At 46.5% G+C, this 23,825-nt stretch overlaps 1 protein-coding gene and 1 long non-coding RNA gene across 7 annotated transcripts in view; both read left to right on the top strand.

Annotated features, from left to right (window-relative positions):
- The window catches only part of LOC119951980 (zinc finger protein 239-like), a 43,988-nt gene extending 39,390 nt beyond the window's left edge, over positions 1 to 4,598 (top strand). For all 6 annotated transcript variants that reach the window (XM_038775422.1, XM_038775424.1, XM_038775421.1 and 3 more), the window contains exon 3: positions 2,143 to 4,598. In XM_038775422.1, coding sequence (XP_038631350.1) covers positions 2,245 to 3,372 — 1,128 coding nt within the window. In that variant the 5' untranslated portion in view covers positions 2,143 to 2,244 and the 3' untranslated portion in view covers positions 3,373 to 4,598. The remainder of the gene's footprint in view (positions 1 to 2,142) is intronic.
- A 2,071-nt stretch (positions 4,599 to 6,669) lies between these two features.
- Positions 6,670 to 23,825, top strand: part of LOC119951984 — a 38,179-nt gene continuing 21,023 nt past the window's right edge. The window contains exon 1 of the long non-coding RNA XR_005457731.1: positions 6,670 to 7,386. This is a non-coding gene — a long non-coding RNA (uncharacterized LOC119951984). The remainder of the gene's footprint in view (positions 7,387 to 23,825) is intronic.

Genomic DNA, 23,825 nt, shown 5'->3' with positions numbered 1-23,825 from the left:
GTCAGCCGCGCATGTGCGGATTGGAAGACTCCAACCCGCGCATGCGCGGATGATGTCATCGCGCATTTGCGCGAAACCCGCGCATGCGCGGGCCGGGATGCCCCTCAGCCGCCCCGTGAATTGATACAGCGGGGCGGTGGAAGGACAAAGAGTGCGCGGGAATCGAACCCGCTGCCCGCGATCGGTGCCCACCGATCGCGGGCCCATGGCACCCTTGGCACGGCCGTGGTACTGCCGTGCCAATCGGTGCCATGGTTGCCAAGATCCGAACTTTACGGCCGTTTTTACGAACGGCCAGACCAGGTGTGTTTGCCGTTTGTAAAAACGGGCGTAAAGGGCTTGGACTTCGGCCCATCGCCCAGCTGAGAATCGCTGCTCGCCGTAAAAAAACGGCGGCAGCGATTCGTGTCGGGAGTCGGGCGTGGGGGGGGGGGGAGAATAGCAGGAGGGCGTCAGACTAGCGTGGCCGTAAAAATTTACGACCCCCGCTATTCTCCGCACCGTCGTGAGTGCGGAGAATTGCGCCCCTAACGTTTTGAGTCCAAATGACCCTTTGTCAAAGCTTTTTTCTCTCTCTACAGATGATGCTGCCAGACCTGCTGAGATTTGCCAGCATTTTCTTTTTGTTGACCGTTGTATTGTTCTTTGAATTTGTTATTTGCAACAAACAATGTTTGATTCGTGTTTCTTCAAAAATAACGATGTGCAAATTTCTTCACTAGCTCCTTTTGACCGGGGTCACAGACAGATATAGGTTCAGCCATTTTAACATGGTTTTTGTCCAGAAACTTTAAAAGTTTTGAAAAATCGAGAAGGAAATCTATATGCATTTTCTGTAAAAAATACGATGTGAAGTCTCAGTCCCCTCACAGACTGTGGGTGTACTTGCACTACATGGACTGCAGCCATTCAAGAAGGCAGCTCACCACCACCTTCTCAAGAGCAATCAGGAATGGGTGGGACAATAAATGCTGGCCTAGCCAGAGCGAACCACATCCCATATATGAATTTAAAAAAAAAAGAGATATTTCATCATGATCATGAACAGTGTGGTTCAGCCTCAGACTGGTGCCAGGGAGAGGAATGGAGTCAGTGTTTAGGGAGTGGGGTTTGTAGTGCCTACTGAAAACAAAGGCTTTTGTCTTCCCAGTATTTAAATCATGGAAATTTCTGCTCATCCAGTAGTAGATGTCATACATGTCAGGATGGTGCGTGACGTGGAAATGATGTTTTCACATACATGTGCAAAGCTGATCCTTTTGGTGGAGATTGCAGTTGTGGGACATTGTGCCCAGTTGTAGATACATAAAATGCTTATCTTCACCCCTTCTACTCAAAAGTTTGTAAGATACAGGAGTAGAGTTAGGCCATTTGGCCCATCGAGTCTGCTCCACCATTTGATCATGGCTGATTTTATCCTGGCCTTAACTCCACTGTCCTGCCCGTTCTCTATAACCCTTCAACCCATTGCCAATTAAAAATCTGCCTAATTCCTCAAATTTACCCACTGTCCCAGTATCCATTGCACTCTGGTGTAGCGAATTCCACAGATTCACAATCCTTTGGTAGAAGTAGTTTCTCCTCAACTCTGTTATAAATTTGCTACCTCTTCTCCTAAAACTATGACCTTTTGTTCTGGAATGCCCCACAAGAGGAAGCATCTGCTCCATATCTACTTTTACCATGCCTTGATCATATTGCATACCTCCATTTGATGATCTCTCATTCTTCTAAACTCCGGAGAGTAAAGGCCTAAAGAGTTCAATCTCTCTTCATACGACATCTCTGGAATCAACCTCATGAACCTCCACTGAACTGCCCCCAATGCCACTCCATCTTTCCTCATATAAGGAAGTAAAACTGTGCACAGTACTCCAGGTGTCGACTCACCACTGCCCACCTCTCTCAGCTTTTCTCCTCACATCGAAGCTTGAGTTTTGTGTCGCCCAGGTGGCAGGTTCCCTTCCCTGAAGGACATTAGTAAACCTGTTCGGTTTTTACAACAGTTCAGCAGCTTTCGTGGTCACTTTGTCCGAGTGCTGGCCCCATAAATTACTAGATTCATCATTCAGGTCAATTGCACAACCTGTCTTTCTGTTTTGTGGGTTTTCTCTCACTCCTTTTTTATCTGTTTCAAATCAGTTTCACAGGGTCTTTGAAGGGGAGGATTTTCAGTCAGGAAACTGAAACAAAACACCACAGTCGACCAGTTTATCGTAACCTGAAATTCATTGGATTTTGAACATGAAAGGGAAAAGCACTGTTCACAGTGGGGAGAAACTATGCACATGTTCTGTGTGTGGACAACGATACAGAACATCATCTGGTCTGTTGAAACATAAATGCCGTCACACTGAGAAGAATTTATGGAAGTGTGAGGATTGTGGGAAGGGATTCAATGCCCCTTCATCACTGGCAGTTCATCGACGCAGTCACTCTGGAGAGCGACCATTCACTTGCTCTGTTTGTGGGAAGAGATTCAGTCAAAAATCCAATTTAGTGACACACCAGCGAGTTCACACTCAGGAGAGGCCGTTCTCCTGCTCAGAGTGTGGGAAGGAATTCACTACCTCATCCAGCCTGATAAAACACCAGCGAGTTCACACTGGCAAGAGGCCGTACACCTGCTCTGAGTGCAAGACGGCATTCACTCAGTTGGCTAACCTGTTGAGACATGAGCGACTTCACACTGGAGAGCAATCGTTCAACTGTTCCGAGTGCAGAAAGGGATTCAATCGGTTATCTAGTCTGGTGAGACACCAGAGAATTCACACCGGGGAAAGGCCGTTCAAGTGCTCCCAGTGTAGAAAGGGATTCATTGATTCATCTTCCCTGTTGACTCACCAGCGAGTTCACACTAACGAGAAACCTTTTCAGTGTCCAGACTGTGGAAATTGCTACAAACGTTCCAGTGAACTGATGTCCCATCAACGAGTTCACACTGAGGAGAGACCGTTCAGGTGTTCTCACTGTGGAACGGGGTTCAAGCGATCATCTGAACTCACTGCACACCAGCAAATTCACACCAGGGAGAAACCCACTCTGAGTGTAGAAAAAGATTTTCTAACTCAGAAACGCAGTCAAACTAGGGAAAAACCGTGGAAATGTGGGGACTGTGGGAAGCGATTCAATTACCCATCTGACCTGCAAAGACATCGGCGCAGTCACACTGGGGAGAGGCCATTCACCTGCTCCAAATGTGGGAAAGGATTCTCTCAGCTATGCCAACTGTTGAAACACCAGCGAGTTCACTCTGAGGAGAGACCTTTTAAATGCTCAGACTGTAGGAAATGTTTTAAAAGTTCCTGGAGCCTGATGTCCCATCGACATGTTCACACCAACAAGAGACCTATTGAAATGTCAACACTGTGAGAAGATCTATAAGATCCAGGGAACTGATGTCCCATCACCATGTACACATTGATGAAAAACCATTTAGGTGCTTTCACTGTGGGACTAGGTTCAGGCAATCATTTCAACTCCCTGTACACCAGCACACGCATGCTGGGGTGGGATATGCTCCAGGTGTTGTCAGGGTTTCTTTATTTATCCGATTTGGAGACAGACCAAGTTGTTTGTGCTGACAAGAGACCTTTTCATTGCGCAGACTCTGGGAAGTGCTATAAATGTTTCAAGCGCCTGATGTCCCATCAATATGTTCACACTTGGACGAGACAGTTCAGGTGGTCTCACTGTGGGATTGGGTTCAGGCGATCATTTCAGCTCAATGCACATCAGGAAATTTACACTGGAGAGACATTATTCAACTGATCTAAGCATGGGAAAGGATTCACAAAGTCACCCACCCTGGTGACACAGCAGCAAGTTCACAAGAAACTACACTGATTGGATGTTAGTTTGATCAAATCCAGGATTGAATGATTTTCCTTGGGATCTGTTCCTGTTACAGGAATAAACCTCAAATTTAGCAACCATACCGTTGGCCCCTTCATCCAAATCACTGATATCAATTATAAACCATTGAGACCTCAACACTGATCCCTCTGGAACTCTGCTTGCTACATCTTGCTGTCCAGAAAATGCTTATTTATGCCTACTCTGTTTCCTGTTTGCCAGCTATTCTTCTATCCACTCCAATATGTTACCCCAGTACCTTGAACTTATATTTTCTGAAATAACGTTTGATGTGGCACCTTATCAAATGTCTTCTGCAAATTGCTTCTGAAAATCTAAGTGCAGCACCAGTTCCCTCCTATCAATAGCACATGTTACTTCCTCAAAAAGTCCAATAAGTTGGTTAGTCATGATTGCCCTTTCACAAAACTATGTTGACTCTGCCTGATGACCATGAGCTTATCCACGTGCCGTGTTATAATGTCTTCATTAATAAACTTTAACATTTTCCCTGCGACAGGTATTAAGTAACTGACCTGTTGTAGCTGAGCCTGTAGTAAAAATGCCACTGTCTGTCCAGTGATTGTCAACACTTTCATCACTTTGTTTAATGTGTGTCATGAATTTTACCGCTTCTAATTTTGTGGGCTATATTTTAAAGGTTTGGCGAAAAAGGTTCTAGGGATGAAGAATCTGCTGCAGCCGTTACCAAATTAAAAAAGATTTTAGCCCCTTTCACCTGAGGAACAAGTTTCCAGAAGTTGTATCAGAAGAGGTTTCCCGATTGAAGCTCAAAGAACGTTTTACCCACTCGGGTATTGTGTAAATGCTGCTCGGAAGGTTAGGGAGCGGGATATAATCTTCCTGCATTTTCCTTTTTAAAAAAATTTAGAGTACCCAGTTATTTTTTTTCCCCAGTTAAAGGGCAATTTAGCATGGCCAATCCACCTAACCTGCACATCTTTGGGTTGTGGGGGTGAAACTCACGCAGACATGGGGAGAATGTGCAAACTCCACACAGGCAGTGATTCGAACCCAGGTCCTCAGTGCCGCAGTGCCAGTGCTAACCACTGCACCACATGCCACCCTTCCCTGCATTTTTCTGAGCCTGTGCTCGGTGTTGGAAGGTTTGACCCGGGTTGGAGTACCTGCTGTCCCAGGGATGGGCAGTAATCCACTGATTGAAGCTGCTGTCACCGCTTTCTGCTGGAAGTGGGTGATTCGGATAAAATTTGCTGCTTGTCCCTGTCTTACTCACTGGAGCTGGGGAAGAGAGAATCATTGATGGGCTTGTGTCCCCATCTGAAATGTGACTTTAAGCAACAGTTATTAATGGAGGTGGTGCTGCAGGAACCTTTCATAATCTGACACAAAGCTACTGCAATCAGTCGGAATGTGAAGGTTTGAGAGAAGCTGTCAGAGCTGGAAAAGGATATTCTCCTGAGTCTTGAGTGTTACAGAATTGTAGCGAAGAAGAGGAAATGTACAGTGTACTTGAATTATTGAACATTTTCCCACTGTCATAAAAAGTTTTATGAATATTTCTTTTTAAAAATAAATTTAGAGTACCCAATTCCCCCCCCCCCCCCCCGCCCCCCCAATTTAAGGGCAATTTAGCGTGGCCAATCCACCTACCCTGCACATCTTTGGTTTCCGGGTGTGAGACAGCGCAGACATGGGAGAATGTGCAAACTCCACACGGACAGGGGTTTATCAATATTTCTGCTTAGTTCTGAGCCATTCCCATGTGAAGTGAACATGATAATAACTATCACGAAAGAGAAAATGCTGGAAAATCTCAGTCTGTAGGGAGAGAAAAGAGCTAACGTTTCGAGTCCGACTAATATCAGAGGGTGAACTGCTGTTCATCCCTGCTGTTCATCCTCTGATGTTAGTTTCCCTGCTTTGACCTTTCACATCTTTTGTCCTCTCTGGGGACTGCCATTAGCACTCTTTCCCCTTGGTTTCTGTGGCCATTAGCACCCGGTTTCCCTGGGTTTCTGCGGCTATGACATCTTTCATCCTCACTCCACAGTATAAATATTTCCCACTTTCTCTGTCTGTTAGCTTTGATAAAGAGTCATCGGACTCGAAACGTTAGCTCTTTTTTCTCCCTACAGATGCTGCCGGACTTGCTGAGATTTTCCAGCATTTTCTCTTTCGTTTCAGATTCCAGCATCCACAGTAATTTGCTTTTATATAATAACTATCACACTTCCACCACACTACAGAAACACTACACTGCAATCAAAGTGATCTCTCGAGAATGACAAACTGTAGCTGTATTGAACTTCAGGATCTTGGGTGGGATTCTCTGGTCCGCCAGCCTCATCTTCTGGTGCGGCATAAACCCGCTGGCAGTGGGATTCTCTGTTACCGCAGCCAACCAATGGGGGTTTCCATTGTGGCCACCCTACGCCGTTGGGAAACCTGCAGACGTGGGTGCGCTGCCGGCAGATCAGAGGATCCCATCGATGGAGAATTCCGCTGCTTGTTTTTCATAAACAAAATTGATCTGGGATATTTTGGAAATCTGTAGAGGCATTGATCTAGCAATGGAATTGTATAATGTCACAGATCATAATAGTCTTTTAATACTAATAATATTTTTACTGTCACAAATAAGCTTACATTAACACTGCAATGATGTTACTGTGAAAAGCCCCAAGTCACCACATTTCGGCACCTGTTTGGGTACACAGGGCGAATTCAGAATGTCCAATTCACTTAACAGCAAGTTTTTCGGGACTTGTGGGAGGAAACCGCATCACCGGGAAGAAACCCACACAGACGCAGGCAAAATGTGCAGACTCCATACAGACAGTGAGCCAAGCCGGGAATCGAACCTGGGACCCTGCTGCTGTGATGCAACAGTGCTAACTACTGTGCTACCGTGCTGCCCATTAGGAGGCCATTCGAGCCATCATGCCTGTGCAAGCTTTTATCAAAGAGTTGCCCAGTTAGTACTGATTTCCTTTTGTGCCAAAATAATCCTGAGTCTTCTCCCTGGGAAGTCATTGCCCATTGCCATTTCGAAAGCTCTGTCCATGCTCAATGTGTGAAAACTAAGTTTTCCTGACCCAATAATGAAGATTTGGATTGGAGATTCTTATAACATTTAAGAAATGAAAAGAAAATATTGATGCAATTCATTTCACATGGAATATTTAAAAGTTGTTTATTCTGATCAAGAATGCCCTCATTTTCCTCAGTCAATATATACAATCTAATTCTCCTTACTAGTCTCTGCCACAGTTCCCACTTCATGTCAATTTTGCTGACTTCTGGGTTACAGGTTGCAATGGATCCCCAATTTTAAATCAATTCAGATTCAACAAGACTTGAGCAAGAATGAACACTTTAGACGGGAATTCAAATTACTTATTGATGGTCGGAAGGTAACGAGTCAGAAAGATCAACAGTAAAGTGTCAATGAACAGCAATTATTAGCAATTAACAGTAAAAGGAGAAAGTATAACTTTAACAACTGAACAGACTTTCCATCGCCCATCCCACCTGATCATCCCAAAGGTAGATAACAAAATGGCTTCTTGAACCCTTTACATTATACTTAAAAGATGTTGTAAGCTTACCTTCGGCAAGTTGTTGGCAATAGCCAATAATATGTGTAATTATAAAACCAAATCACAGATTTGGGTTACAAGTCACATTACCAACCTTAGCAATACATTGATCGATTACATTTTTATTCTTTAATTACATCACAATTAAGGCTTGTTATTTGACTAATCTGGCTTGTTTCTGATAATGCCATAATTGGTTGAGTTTTCAAAATGACTTGGAGATTAGTTCAAAATGTGTTGTGACCATTTTAGTTTACTATAATAAATAATATCAGTTCACGTGACAAAATGGCTGTTGCACAAAGATTAGTGATTTGCAGCACCTGCATTCTCGCCTTCAGTGATTCATGGACAAGGACACTCAGGTCCCTTTGTACATGTACACTTTCTGATTTTGTTTTAAAATATAGAGTACCCAATTATTTCTTTTCCAATTAAGGGGCAATTCAGCATGGCTGATCCATCTGCTCTGCATGTCTTTGGGTTGTGGGGGTGAGACCCACGCCGACATGGGGATAATGTGCAAACTCCATACGGGCAGTGACCCGGGGCCAGAACCGAACCCGGGTCCTCGATGCTGTGAGGCAGCAGTGCTAACCAATGAGCCACTGTGCCACCCACTTTCTGATTTCCTACCATTTAGGAAATACTCTGCATGTCTATTCATTTTACCAAAATGGATTATCTCCCATTTTTCCACATTATATTCCCACCTGCAGTGTCCCTGCTCATTCACTGATACTGTCCAGATCCTCCTGTAGCCACTTTATATCTTCCTCGCAACACACATTTCTGTCTCGCATTGCATCATCAGCAAACTTGGAAATATTATATTTGATCCCCACATCCAAATCATTGATATATTGTGAACAGCTGGGGCCCAATTATTGATCCCTGCAATATCCACTAGCCACAGCCTCCCACCGCGAGAATGACCCATTTATTCCTACTCTCAGTTTTTTGCCTGTTAGCTAATCCTCAATCCATGCCAGTATGTTCCCTCCTAGCCCATGTGCTTTTATTTTGTTGATCAACATCCTGAGGGGACTGTGCTAAAAGGCTTCTGAAAATCCAAATACACAACATCCATCAATTCTCCTTTATCAATTTTTTCAACTCTTCAAAAAGCACCCAACAAATTTGTCTGACATGATTTCCCATTCGTAAGTCCATACTGATTCTGCCCACTCAGTCCAAGTGTTTACTTATCACATCCTTTGTAATAGATTCAAGCCTTTTCCCGGCCATTGATGGATGGCTGACAGGTATGTAGTTCCCTGTTTTCTGTCTCCCTCCCTTGTTAAATAGGGGAGTGACATTTTCTACCTTCCATTCGTCAGGGACAGAACCTATAGAATTTTGAAAAATAATTCCAATTAATGAGCAATTTAGCGTGGCCAATTCACCTATCCTACACAGGTTGTGGGGGTGAGACACGCAGACACGGGGAGAATGTGAAAACTCCACACTGACTGTGACCTGGGCTGTGATTGAACCCGGGTCCTCAGTGCTGTGAGGCGGCAGTGCTAACAACCACATTGAATCTACAGAATTTTATAAAATGGTGACCAATGCATCCACTATCTCTATAGCAACTTCTTTCAACACTCTGGGATGCATAATATCAGTCCTGGTGACTTTTCAGTTTTAAGTGCTATTAATTTCTCTAATCCAACCTTCTTACGTATACTAATTTCCTTCAACTCCACATTCTCCCCGATCCCTTAGATCACCACATCTGGGACATTTCCTGTATCTTCCTTTGTGAAAACACACAAAAATAATAGTTTAGCTTTTCTGCCACTGCTCTATTCCCCATTATGAATTCTCCTCACTCTGCCTGTAATTGACCCACATTTGTCTTAGCCAAATGCTTTGGGCGGCACAGTAGCACAGTGGTTAGCACTGCTCCATCACAGCCCCAGGGACCCAGGTTCAATTCCAACCTCAGGTGACTGGTCTCATCCGGATGCTCTGGTTTCGTCCCACTGCCAAAAATGTGCTGGTTAGGTGGACTGGCCGTGCTAAATTGCCCGATAGGGTGCATTTCAGAAACGGGGAGGGATTGGGCCATGATCGGGTGGTTTTTCGAAGGGTCGGTGCAGACCCGATGGGCTGAAGGGGCCCCCTTTTGCACTGCAGGGTTCCATAATTTGACATACCTATTAAAACTTGTACATTTTTATGTTTTTTGCCAGATTGCATTCATGTTCCGTTCTCGGATTCCTGGCCATCCTTTGCTGTATTCGAAAAGCCTCCCAATCCTCTGGTTTACTACTACTTCTGGCAACTTCATAAGCCTTTTCTTTTAATCTTATACAATCCATCACTTCCTTTGTCAACCACAGTTGACTGGATTTTTGATGTTTTTGCACCCTGAAGGAATGGATAGATGATGTACGTTATGTAATTCTTCTTTGAAGACTGTCCATTGCCTATCCGCAGTCATCCCTTTCAATGTATTTTTCCAATCCACCTCAGTCAATTTGCCCCTCATGCCTTCAGAATTTCCTTTATTCAACTTTCTTTAACACCTTGGCTTCAGATTGAACTTTGTCATTTTCAAACTTAATGTAAAATTCAATCATATTGTCCTCACTCATGTCGAAAGGTTAGTTTACAACTCGATTATATTTTTGTCAAGAATAGTCTGTCCTCTAGGTGGCTCCTCAACAAACAGCTCTAGAAATCCATCCCTAACACACTCCAAAAACCCAGCTTCTCAGCATTAGTGCTCACTTGGTTTAACCAGTGAGGTTTTTTTTGAAAATATTTTTAGTAAAGTTTTCATTTGATAAAACACAAAATAAACAAACCCATACAACCAAAATACCATTTACAAACCCCTACCCTTGAAGAATAAAAAACCCAAAGCAGAAAGTCCCACTTGTACCCCCTCCCCCAGCACCCCCCACCCCCATTAACTGTGGCCAATTCCTAAATAGGTCACCACCTCTGGCAGGCCTGGGTCCAGTATCCACCCAAGACAGCCACCAACTCTGCCCCTAAGACAAGGCACAAAAAAACCCTTAGTCCCAGTCAGATCCGTACGCCTGCTCCAGAATACAGGGAGCTCGGAAGGAAGCTAAGAAATCGGATCTCCGAGGTCGTGGTCTCAGCATCACTACCGGTGCCACGTGCTAGTCAGAGAAGAAATGACAGAATATATAGGATGAATACATGGCTGAAGAGATGGTATCAGGGGGAGGGTTTCAGATTCCTGGGGAATTAGGACCAGTTCTCGGGGAGGTAATATCTGTACAAACTGGACGGGTTACACCTGAGCAATACTGGAACTGATGTCAGAGGGGGCTATTTGCTAGAGCAGATGGGAAGAGTTTAAACTAATATACGAGGGAGATGGGAACCTGTGCAAGGAATCTGAGAAAGAGGGAGCAAGGACAAAAACAAAAGGTAGAAAAGTGAATTAAAAAAGTGATAGGTGGAGAAACCAAGGGCAACATTCAAGCAGGGCAAAAGAGAAACTATTGGAATCAAGACAAACTTAAAGGCTCTGTCCCTTAATGCACAGAGCATTTGCAAAAAGTGGATGTTCTAATCGTACAGATAGATATAAATGGGTATTATATAATTGGGATGATGGAGAAATGGCTGCAGGGTGACCAGGGAAGGGAACTGAGTGTCCCAGGATTTTCAGTATTGAGGGAGGACTGCATAAAAGAAAAGATGGTGGTGTGGCACTGCTGGTTAAAGAGGAAATTAACATAGTGATAAAGGATATTAGCTCTGACAATGTGGAGTCTGTACGGGTAGAGTTGAGAAATACTCTCAAAAAACATTAGTGGGTGCCATATACAGACCCCCAAACTGCACTGGTGATGTTTGGAATGGCATTAAACATGAAATTAGAGATGCATGTAATAAGGGAATATCAATGATCATGGGTGATTTTAATCTTCACATAGGTTGGGCAAATCAAATTAGCCACAATGATGTAGAGGAGGAATTCCTTGAGTGTACACAGGATGGTTTCTTGGCCAATATGTGGAGGAATCAACTAGAGAGCAGGCCACCTTAGACTGGGTACTGTGTAATGAGAAAAGAATCATTGCCAATCTGGCTGTGCGAGATCCTTGGGAATGAGCGACGATACCATGATAGAATCTTTTATCAAGATGGAGATGAAGTAGTTGATCCGGAGACTAGGGTGCTGAATCTTAATCTAGGGAACTTTGAAGATATGAGACATGAGATGGCCTTGATAGATTGGGGAGAGTTACTTAAAGGGATGACAGTAGATAGGCAACGATAAACATTCAAGGAACGCATGGGTGAACTGCAGCAACTGTTCATTTCTATCTGGCACAAAAGCAAAGTGGGTAAAAGGATTAATCCATGGTTTACAAAGGAAATTAGGAATAGTATCCGATCCAAGGAAGAAGCATACAGATTGGCCAAGAAAAATAATAAGTCTGAGGATTGGGAGCAGTTTATAATTCAGCAAAGAAGAATGAAGGGATTGATTAAGAAGGGGAAAGTACAGTATGAAAGGAAGCTTGCAGGGAACATAAAGACTGAGACTTAGGGCGGAATTCTCCGCTCCCCACGTGGCGTGGGAGAATCGTGGGAGGGCCTCCCTAAATTTTTTAAGCCCCCCCCTGGCGCCCCCGCGATTCTCCCCCCCCCCCTCGGAAAAATCGGCGCTCGCCGTTTTTCACACCTTCACGCCCGTTTCAACACGGCAGCAACCATACCTGGTGCCCACCGATCGTCGGGCCTGCGTCCAAAACGGACGCGCTCTTTCCCCTCTGCCGCCCGGCAAGATCAAGCCGCTACGCCTTGCCGGGCGGCGGTGGAGAAAGACAGCACCGTGGGTTCGCGTTGTCTGCGTGCTGATGCGCGGATTACATCCGCGAAGCGCCGTTCGGGCGTCATTTCCTGCGGCCGAGGTCGCGGCCGGGAACGACGGGGGCCCGCTCCTAGCCCCCCGAGTGGGGGTGAATTAGGTGCGGGGAGCGGGCCCCGAGGCCGTCTTGAACCTCGGCGGAGTTCACGACGGCCTCCATGATTTTGGCCACCAGCGGAGAATTCCGCCCTAAGAGTTTCTATAGATATGTGAAGAAAAAGAGATTAGTAAAGAGAAGTACGGACAGAAATAGGGGAATACATTATAAGGGGCAAAGAAATGGCTGAGCAATTGAATACGTACTTTGGTTCTGACTTCACAAAAGAGGACACGAATCAGATACCAGAAATGTTGTAGAATGAAAGGTATAGTGAGAGGGAAGAACTGAGGGAGATCAACATTAGTAGAGAAATGGTGCAGGGAAAATTGATGGGATTAAAGGCGGATTGGGCAGTGTGGCAGCATAGTGGTTAGCACAGTTGTTTCACAGCTCCAGGGTGCCAGGTTTGATTCTCGGCTTGGGTCACTGTCTGTGTGGAGTCTGCACGTTCACCCCGTGTGTGCGTGGGTTTCCTCCGGCTGCTCTGGTTTCCTCCCACAGTCCAAAGATGTGCAGGTTAAGTGGATGGGCCATGCTAAATTGCCCTCAATGTCCAAAAGGTGGGGTGGGGTTACTCGATTGGATTGGATTGGATTTGTTTATTGTCACGTGTACCGAGGTACAGTGAAAAGTATTTTTCTGCGAGCTGCTCAACAGATCATTAAGTACATGAAAAGAAAAGTAAATAAAAGAAAATACGTAAACGGTTACAGAATAGGGTTGGTCTTGGGTCGGGTGCTCTTTCCAAGGGCCGGTGCAGACCCGATGGGCCGAATGGCCTCCTTCTGCACTGTAACTTCTATAAATCCCCAGGACCTGAGAATCTGCATCCCAGAGTGCTTAAGAAGTGAAGCTGGAAATAGTGGATGCATTGATGGTCATCTTGCAGGATTCTGTAGACACTGCAACAGTCCCTGCAGAATGGAGGGTAGCTCACGTCACTCCAATATTCAAAAAGGGAAGTAGTTTTCGTTAGAGAGAAGAAGGTTAAGAGGTGACTTAATAGAGGCATACAAAATGATCAGAGAGTTAGATAGGGTGGACAGCGAGAGCCTTCTCCCGCGGATGGGAGTGGCTAGCACGAGGGGACATAGCCTTAAATTGAGGGGTAATAGATATAGGACAGAGGTCAGAGGTGGGTTTTTTACGCAAAGAGTGGTGAGGCCGTGGAATGCCCTACCTGCAACAGTAGTGAACTCGCCAACATTGAGGGCATTTAAAAGTTTATTGGATAAGCATATGGATGATAAGGGCATAGTGTAGGTTAGATGGCCTTTAGTTTTTTTTTCCATGTCGGTGCAACATCGAGGGCCGAAGGGCCTGTACTGCGCTGTATCGTTCTATGTTCTAGAGAGAAAGTAGGGAATTATAGACCAGTAAACCTAACGTAGGTATTGGGGAAAATTCTTCAATCCAAGGACTTTATAGCGGAACATTTGGAAAGCAGTGGCAGGATCAGTCAGAGTCAGCATGGATTTATGAAGGGGAAATCATGCTTGACAAATCTCTTGGAATTATTTGAAGATGTAACCAGTACAGTTGGCAAGGGGGAGACAGTCAATGTGGTATATTTGGACTTTCAGAAGGCGTTTGATAAAGTCCTGCATGAGAGATAATTGTGCAAAATTAAAGCGCAAGGGATTGGGAGAAATGTATATAGAATGGATAGAAAACTGGTTGACAGAGAGAAAACAAAGAACAGGAATTAATAGGTCCTTTTCAAATTGGCAGGCAGTAACTAGTGGGGCACCACAGGGATCAGTGTTGGGACCGCAGCTATTCATAATACATATTAATGATTTGGATGAGGGAACAACATGTTTGCAGATGATAGCAAGTTATGTGGGAGGGTGAACTGTGACAAGGATGCAGGGATCCTACAGCATGATCTAGACAGTTTGGGCGAGTGGCAACTCGATGACAGATGCAGTGTAATTTGGATAAGTGTGAGATTTACCATACTGATTCCATGGATGGCAGGACTGTCATATGAGCAGAGATTGACTAGGTTGAGATTGTTCTCGCCAGAGTTCAGAAGAATGAGGGGGATCTCAGAGATTTTTAAAATTCTAACAGGACTAGAAAGGGTAGATGCAGGGAAGATGTTACCATTGATGGGTGTGTTCACAACCAGGGGTCACAGTCTGAGGATTCAGTGTAAACCATTTCGGACAGAGAGGAGGAGACATTTCTTCAGTGGTGAGCCTGTGGAATTCATTACCACAGGAAGTGGTTGTTGCTAAATCACTGAATATCTTCAAGAGGCAGCTAGATTTAGCACTTGGGGAGGATGTGATCAAAGACTGTGGGGAGAAAACAGGATTAGGCTATTGAGTTAGATGATCGGCCATGATCGTGATGAATGGCGGAGTAGGCTCAAAGGGCCAAAAGACCTCCTCCTGCTCCTATTTTCTAGGTATCTGTGTATGTATCAACATGAAAGATAGGTGACTTTCTTCTACTTGTCACCACCGGATGTCAGTCTATGTACAGATTGAAGTCACCCATGTTGATAGTATTGCTAATGCTACATGCTTCTCTCACCGCCTGATTGATATTCTGCCCACATCACCATTACTATTTGGTGGCTTATAAACAATTCCAACCAATATCTGCCACCCCCACCCATGGGGAACTTCCAGTTCCCCGCCTCTAACTGCCTCCTCTTTACCATGGATGTCCAATCACTCTATACCTTCATTCCCCACTAGGATGGTCTGAGGGCTCTCCGCTTCTTTCTCCAACAGAGGCCCAAACAATCCCCATCCACCAACACTCCTCTGTCTTGCTGAACTTGTCCTCTCACTGAACAATGTCTCTTTTAACATGTCTCACTTCCTCCAAACCAAAGAATTGGCTATGGGTACTCGCATGGATCCCAGTTTTGCCTGTCTCTTCATGGGATATGTGGAACATTCCTTGTTCCAGACCTACCCCGGTCCAATCCCACCGGTCACCATTACATACAATTTGCATGCTCCACTTTTAGCCATGCTCTTCTTCATTCAGTCTGATTGGTTGGAGGACCAGCAGCCCTTCCCCTCTTCCTCTTGGTTCACAGCTGCCGTCAATCAGCCGGGCATTGTGACGGTTTCAAATGGTGAAAGTGGCCACAGACTCATCCTGACTTGCTGACTATTGGCAGCATTTTCTGTTTGGGAGTTTGAGCTCGGGACGTCAATTCCATTCCCTCCTCATCCTGTTTGGACTATTTTCCAGCGGTTGGGCTTAGTGCAAGGACCAACTGCTCTTCTGGCTACCTGTTTCAGTGGGTGTTTTCCTGCGTTTACTGCTTTCCTGCCTGTCTGACTGTCTGGAGAGATGGGAGGGAAGAAGGGAGAGGGGAAGGTTGGAAGGAGGGTGGAACTGAAGTGAGGAGAGGTGGTCGTCCTGTTAAGTTCTGGTGCTTTGGCGGTTGGAATAAAGGCACTAACAAAGAACAAAGAAAATTACAGCACAGGAACAGGCCCTTCTGCCTTCCCAGCCTGCACCGATCCAGATCATTTATCTAAACCTGTTGCCTAATCTCCAAGGTCTACTTCTCTCTGTTCCCAACCCGTTCATATATCTGTCCAGATGCATCTTAAATGATGCTATCGTACCCGCCTCTACCACATCCGCTGGCAAAGCATTCCAGGCACCCACCACCCCCTGCGTAAAAAACTTTCCACGCACATCTCCCTTAAAATTTTCCCCTCTCACCTTGAAATTGTGACCCCTTGTAATTGACACCTCCACTCTTGGAATAAGCTTGTTGCTATCCACCCTGTCCATACCTCTCATAGTTTTGTAGACCTCAATCAGGTCTCCCCTCAACCTCCGTCTTTCCAATGAAAACAATCCTAATCTACTCAACCTTTCTTCATAGCTAGCACCCTCCATACTAGGCAACGTCCTGGTGAACCTCCTCTGCACCCTCTCCAAAGCATCCACATCCTTCTGGTAATGTGGCGACCAGAACTGCACGCAGTACTCCATATGTGGCCTAACCAAAGTCCTATACAACTGTAACATGACCTGCCGACTCTTGTACTCAATACCCCATCCGATGAAGGCAACCATGCTGTGTGCTTTCTTGACCACTCTTATCAACCTGCACAGCCACCTTCAGGGTACAATGGACCTGAACTCCCAAGTCTCTCTGTACATCAATTTTCCCCAGGACTCTTCCATTGACCATATAGTCTGCTCTTGAGTTAGATCTTCCAAAATGCATCACCTCGCATTAGCCTGGATTGAATTCCATCTGTCATTTCTCTGCCCAACTCTCCAATCTATCTATATTTTGCTGTATTCTCTGACAGTCCGCCTCGCTATCTGCAACTCCACCAATCTTAGTATCATCTGCAAACTTGCTCATCAGACCACTTATACCTTCGTCCAGATCATTTATGTATATCACAAACAACAGTGGTCCGAACACGGATCCCTGTGGAACACCACTAGTCACCTTTCTCCATTTTGAGACACTCCCTTCCACCACTACTCTCTGTCTCCTGTTGCCCAGCCAGTTCTTTATCCATCTAGCTAGTACACCCTGAACCCCATACGACTTCACTTTTTCCATCATCCTGCCATGGGAAACTTTATCAAATGCTTTACTGAAGTCCATGTATATGACATCTACAGCCCTTCCCTCATCAATTAACTTTGTCACTTCCTCAAAGAATTCTATTAGGTTTGTAAGACATGACCTTCCCTGAACAAAACCATGCTGCCTATCACTGATAAGACTATTTTCTTCCAAATGTGAATAGATCCTATCCCTCAGTATCTTCTCCAACAGTTTGCCTACCACTGACGTCAAGCTCACAGGTCTATAATTCCCTGGTTTATCCCTGCTACCCTTCTTAAACAAAAGGACAAAATTAGCAATTCTAGTTAGCATTAACATTAGCAATTGACTAGTTAAACTTTTATTGTCGAAGAATTGTGTGGTTTAGATAACCGTAAGAATATTATCAAAAACTATTGTTATAAATAATCTAAGAGCTACTACAAATTGTGACTATCCACTATGAAGACCCTCTACCAATTCCCTGAGGTAACATTGTCACGTCATTGTTCTCTACTGCCACCTGCTGGTTGGAGGTCTATCACTGTATACATTTTTAAAAAAATTATTTTTATTCAAATTTTTGTCAAAAACAAAATTTTTGCATAACCATACGCATCAATTAACAGAACAAAATAAATGTTAACCGTATATACAAAGAAAAGAACAATACAACGTAACGATTCCCTCCCCCCTCCCCCCACCGGATGCTGCTGCTGCTGACCTTTACTGCTTGTCTTGTTATGCTCTTGGCGTAGCATAAGCGGCTTCCTTGATGTGCACTCTGACAAAGGAGGGTTTAGACGTGGAGATAACTTAACACGTTTATTGAACTATTTACAATTCTCCTACTCGGGTTCTCCACTATTGTTAATCCTTCTATAGCTACTCAGACTGACAAACCAGTCTGCTACAATCCACGTGGTGGGTGTGATCAACCCTGTGTCTGTACTCACTAAGTGTCTCCACTGGAAAGAGGAAGATCATGTGTGCTGTGTCCTTTTCTATGGGTTGGTGTAATGTCCCCCTGTGGTAGTGTCACCTGCGTGTGTATCGTGAATGCCCATTGGTCATGTCCTATCTAACTGACCTATTGGTTGAGTGTCTGTGTGTCATGTCTCAGGTGCTCCCTCTAGTGTCTAGCTAGTCTACGTGTATTTACATTAACCCCTTGTGTATCTACAGTGATGCATATCACTACACTGCTCTCCTAGAAAGTCGAGGAACGGCTGCCACCTCTGGGAGAACCCTGCCATGGACCCTCTCAAGGCAAACTTTATTTTCTCGAGACTGAGAAACCCAGCCATGTCACTAACCCAGGTCTCTACACTCGGGGGCTTCAAGTTCCTCCACATTAAAAAGATCCGTCTCCGGTCTACCAGGGAGGCAAAGGCCAACACGTCGGCCTCTTTCGCTTCCTGAACACCCGGATCGTCTGACACACCAAAGATTGCTCTCTCTGGACTCGGCCCCACCCGCGTGTCTAAGATCTTGGACATTGCCTCAGCAAAACCCCACGAGAATCGCTTAAGAGCCGGGCATGCCCAGAACATATGGACATGATCTGCAGGCTTCCCGCACACCTCGCACATTTATCCAAAGAGCTTGCTCATCCTGGTTGCCGTCATATGCACTCGGTGGACCACCTTAAACTGGATTAAGCTAAGCCTGGCACATGATGAAGAGGAATTGACCCTATTTAAGGCGTCCGCCCAGAGGCCCGCATCTAGCTCCCCACCTTGCTCCTCCTCCCATTTGCCCTTAAGCTCCTCTACTGGGGCTTCCTCCGCCTCCTGAAGTTCCCGGTAGATGTCCGACACCTTCCTCTTTCTACCCAGGTGCCGGAGACCACCCTATTCTGTATCCTGCACGGGGTTGGCAGCGGTAATGATACCACCTGTTTTTTCAGAAAGGCGCGTACCTGAAGGTATCTGAAAGCGTTTCCAGGGGGCAAACTGAATTTCCCCTCCAGCGCTTTTAGGTTGGGAAAGGTCACGTCTATGAAAAGGTCCCCCATCCTTTTAATGCCTGCCCTATGCCAGCTTTGAAACCCTCCGTCTATCTTGCCCAGGACAAATCTGTGATTATTACGTATCGGGGTCCAGACTGAGGGTTCCTCCACCCTTCTGTGTCTTCTCCATTGACCCCAGATCTTTAATGCCGCCACCACCTAGAGGAGTAGCAGGCCAGTGAGAATGGCAGAAGTGCCGTTACAAGTGTCCCTAGCTGGTACCTTTACATGAGGCTGCCTCTAGTTGCTCCCACGTCAACCCCTCCCCCAATACCCATTTTCTAATCATGGCTATGTTAGCCGCCCAATAGCAGCTGCAACAGTTCGGCAGCGCCAGCCCACCCCCTCCCCAGACTGCGCTCTAGATACAGCCTCTTTACTCGCGTGGTCTTATTTGCCCATACGAAAATCGAGATGATCTTGTTCACCCGCTTGAAGAAGGACTTCGGGATGAATTTGGGAAGGCACTGGAAGACAAACAGAAATCTGGGGAGGACTATCATCCTAACGATCTGCACCCTCCCCGCTAGAGATAGCGGGAGCATGTCCCACCTTTTGAAGTCCCCCTCCATCTGCTCTACCAGCCTAGATAGATTAAGCTTGTGGCGGGCATCCCACTTTCGAACCACCTGTATCCCTAGGTACCGAAAGCTCTTCTCGACCAACTTCAGCGGAAGCTCTCCCAGTCCCTTTTCTTGCCCCTTAGCTTGGATCACGAACATCTCACTTTTCTTCTCGTTTAGTTTGTATCCTGAGGAATTGCCAAAGTCCCTCAGAATCTGCATGACCTCCCTCATCCGCTCTAGTGGGTCCGAAATGTACAGGAGCAGATCATTCGCATAAAGCGAGACCCGATGCTCCCCCCCCCCCCTTCCCCCCTCCTCCATGTAGCTCCTGTCTACTCTGAGTATCTCCCCGACTAGCCTTTCTCCCTCCACCTTTCTTTCTTCTCTCTATGGGACCTGATAGAGATCAACTCCCCTCTGATAACTGCCTTCAGGGCCTCCCACACCGTGGACGCCGCTATCTCCCCCGTATCATTAGCTCCCAGGTAAATCTTAATGTTCCTCCTTGTCCCCCCACAAACCTCGTCATCTACCAGCAGCCCCACATCTAGCCTCCATAGTGGGGGCTGACCTCTCTCCTCCCCAAGCCGCAAATCTACCCAGTGTGGAGCATGATTGGAGACTGCAATGGCCGAGTATTCTGTCCCCTCCACCCTAGGGATCAACGCCCTGCTCATCACAAAGAAATCTATGCGTGAGTAGACTTTATGGACATGGGAAAAGAAAGAGAACTCTTTCGCCCTCGGTCGGGTGAATCTCCACGGGTCTACGCCCCCCACCTGTTCCATGAATCCCCTCTGTTCTTAAGCCGTCGCTGGTCACTTCCCGACCTAGGGTTTGACCGGTCGAGTACAGGGTCTATAACTGTGCTGAAGTTATCCCCCATAATCAGATTGTGAGTGTCTAAGTCTGGGATTTTACCCAGCATGCATCTCATAAATTCTATGTCATTCCAGTTCGGGGCGTAAACGTTCACTCGCACCACCTGAGTCCCCTGCAGTTTCCCGCTGACCATTATGTATCTGCCCCCCTTGCTAGCTGCAGTATTCCCTCCCTCAAAAGCCACCCGTTTGCTGACCAGGATTGCTACTGTGGTCTTTGAATCCTGCCCCGAACGGAACACCTGGCCCGCCCACCCTTTTCTCAATCTTGTTTGGTCGGCAAGTTTGAGGTGCATCTCCTGAAGAAAGGCTACGTCTGCCTTTAACCCCATTAGGTGAGAGAACACATGAGCCCTCTTGACCGGCCCATTCAGGCCCCACACATTCCACAAGATCAGTCTGGATGGGGAAGGGGGGGGGGGGGGGGCTGTGTGTGGCTGCCCCCCCGCCGCTGACTAGCCACCTCCCTTTTTCGGCCAGCCACGAGCCCGCGTCCCCCACTTATTCGAGCCCTCCCATTGGAGGCCCCTCCTTCAACTCTCCCTCTGTTCCCCCATGTTGGCACCTTTTCTGTCAGCCAAGCAGCATCCACCCCCCCCCCCCCCGCCCCAGCAATCCCGTGATCCCGAACCCCCAAGTCAAGCCCTCGCTTGACACTGGCTCTCCCCCCATTATGCTTCCATGAGTCAGCTGACCCCGGCCGCTCACGCCTCTGTCTCCGATTACTCAGGTGCCTCATTTTGCGGGGCCCTCCCTCCCTATGGCCAGCCCAACCGATCTGCTTCAGCAGCCCCCATTGAACATTTTCCGCCCCCTTCCCCCCAGCAAAACAAACAGCAAACCCCGGTGCAAACCCGGCCCCATCAAAGAAACGGCTCCAGCTGCCAGGAGGGCAGCCCTACTCGGGGCCCCCCTCCTCCCTCTACGGCCGAGTTCTGCAAAAGCCGAAAACATGTCCAAAGAAACAGGCAACAAAGAAAAATAAGAAGAAACAACATAATGTCGCTGCCTCCGGCTACTCGGCAATTACCGTCCCCACCAGAGTAACATCCCAGTGTGGCTGTCCTTTAGTTTGAGCCCAACTTTTCTTGCTTAATGAAATTCCACGCTTCGTCCTGTGTATCAAAGTAATGATGGCGATCTTGGTACGTGACCCACATCCTTGCCGGATGCAGCAGGCCGAACTGCACTCCTTTGATGTGGAGGGCCACCCTTGCACCGTTGAATCCAGCGTGCCTCTTGGCCAGTTCTGCTCCCAAGTCCTGGTAGATGTGGATTACGCTGTTCTCCCACCTGCTGCTCCGCTCCTTTTTAGCCCATCGCAGGACTCGTTCCTTATCTGAGAAGCGGTGGAACCGTACCACCATGGCCCTCGGTGGTTCATTCGTTTTGGGCTTCCTTGCAAGGACTCTGTACGCCCCATCCAGTTCCAGAGGCCGAGGGAATGCTTCTGGCCCCATCAGGGACCTCAATAACATGGTCACACATGCGCTCACGTCCGACCCCTCTGCACCCTCAGGTAGGCCCAGAATGCATAGGTTCTGCCTACTGGACCTGTTTTCAAGGACTTCCAGCCTCTCCTGCCACCTCTTGTGTAGCACGTCGTGTGCCTCCACCCTGATGGCCAGACCCAGTATCTCGTTTTCGTTATCCAAGACCTTTTTCTCAATCCCCTTGATCGCCTTCTCCTGAATTTTCTGGGTCTCAACCATTATCTCCATTGAGGCCGTCACTGTGGCCAGCATCTCCGTTTTCTGGTCAGCAAAGCAGCTTCGAAGGAACTCCTGTTGTTCCCGCGACCACTGGGCCCGCACTGCCTGATCCAAGCCGGCCGCCATTTTCTGATCCTGCGCCCGTTCCTGCTGCTTCTCGCTGGTCGTTTGTTTGGCCGTCCTGCTCCTGGTCCCCTCCATAAACTGCTATGGGGATCCATCTAGAGCCGTTTGCCCGCTGGTTTGTGTTGAAAAGGGGTTGTCAAAGCTCCTTGAGAGGGCCTGTTAGTCCGTTAGCAGCAGGAGCTGCTGAAAACACGACCTACCCGCGCAAGGCCGCCACCGGACGTCTATCACTGTATACATGATTCCTTATGTATGTCATCACATGGTGATGTCTTTCAGGGATCAGTGTTGGGCCCACAATTGTTCTCAATTTCAACAGATGATTTTGAGTTGGGGATCAAGTGCAATGTGTCCAAGTTTGCAGACGACACTAAGATGAGTGGTAAAGCAAAAAGTGCAGAGGATACTGGAAGTCTGCAGAGGGATTTGGATAGTTTAAGTGAATGGGCTAGGGTCTGGCAGATGGAATACAATGTTGACAAATGTGAGGTTATTCATTTTGGGAGGAATAACAGCAAAAGGGATTATTATTTAAATGATAAAATATTAAAACATGCTGCTGTGCAGAGGGACCTGGGTGTCCTAGTGCATGACTCGCAAAAAGTTGATTTACAGGTGCAGCAGGTGATGAAGGAGGCAAATTGAGTTTTGTCCTTCATTGCTAGAGGGATGTAATTTAAGACGAGGGAGGTTATGCTGCAACTGTATGAGGTGTTAGTGAGGCCACACCTGGAGTATTGTGTTCAGTTTTGGTCTCCTTGCCTGAGAAAGGACGTACCTGCGCTGGAGGGTGTGCAGAGGAGATTCACGAGGTGAATCCCAGAGTTGAGGGGGTTGGATTACAAGGAGAGGTTGAGTCGACTGGGACTGTACTTGTTGGAATTTAGAAGGATGCAGGGGGATTTTATAGAAACATATAAAATGATGAAGGGAATAGATAGGATAGATGCAGGCAGGTTGTTTCCACTAGCAGGTGAAAGCAGAACTAGGGGCATAGCCTCAAAATAAGGGGAAGTAGATTTAGGACTGAGTTTAGGAAGAACTTCTTCACCCAAAGGGTTATGAATCTATGGAATTCCCTGCCCAGTGAAACAGTTGAGGCTCCTTCATTAAATGTTTTCAAGATAAAGATAGTTTTTTGAAGAATAAAGGAATAAAGGGTTATGGTGTAAATCAGACATGAGCACGAATGATAATCTTTGAAATTTGATATTCTTGCTTCTGTTCTGATGTGTGACAGATGAAGTTTTGACAATGTGTCCCTTTTCATGAACGAACAAGTGCATTAAATGAAGAAAGTGTGAACATAAAACATACAATGTGGAAGGAGGCCATTCGACCCATCGAGTATACACCGACCCACTTAAACCCTCACTTGCACCCTATCCCCGTAACCCAATAATCCCTCCTAACCCTTTTGGTCACTAAGGGCAATTTATCATGGCCAATTCACCTAACCTGCACACCTTTTACATAGACATAAAATTTACAGTGCAGAAGGAGGCCATTCGGCCCATCGAGTCTGCACCGGCTCCTGGAAAGAGCACCCTACCCAAGGTTAACACTTC

Source organism: Scyliorhinus canicula, chromosome 17 (assembly GCF_902713615.1).
Source record: "Scyliorhinus canicula chromosome 17, sScyCan1.1, whole genome shotgun sequence".
In the NCBI taxonomy this organism is placed as follows: domain Eukaryota; kingdom Metazoa; phylum Chordata; class Chondrichthyes; order Carcharhiniformes; family Scyliorhinidae; genus Scyliorhinus; species Scyliorhinus canicula.
Note: the sequence above shows the minus strand (reverse complement) of the source record. Positions and strands in the feature narration are given on the sequence as shown.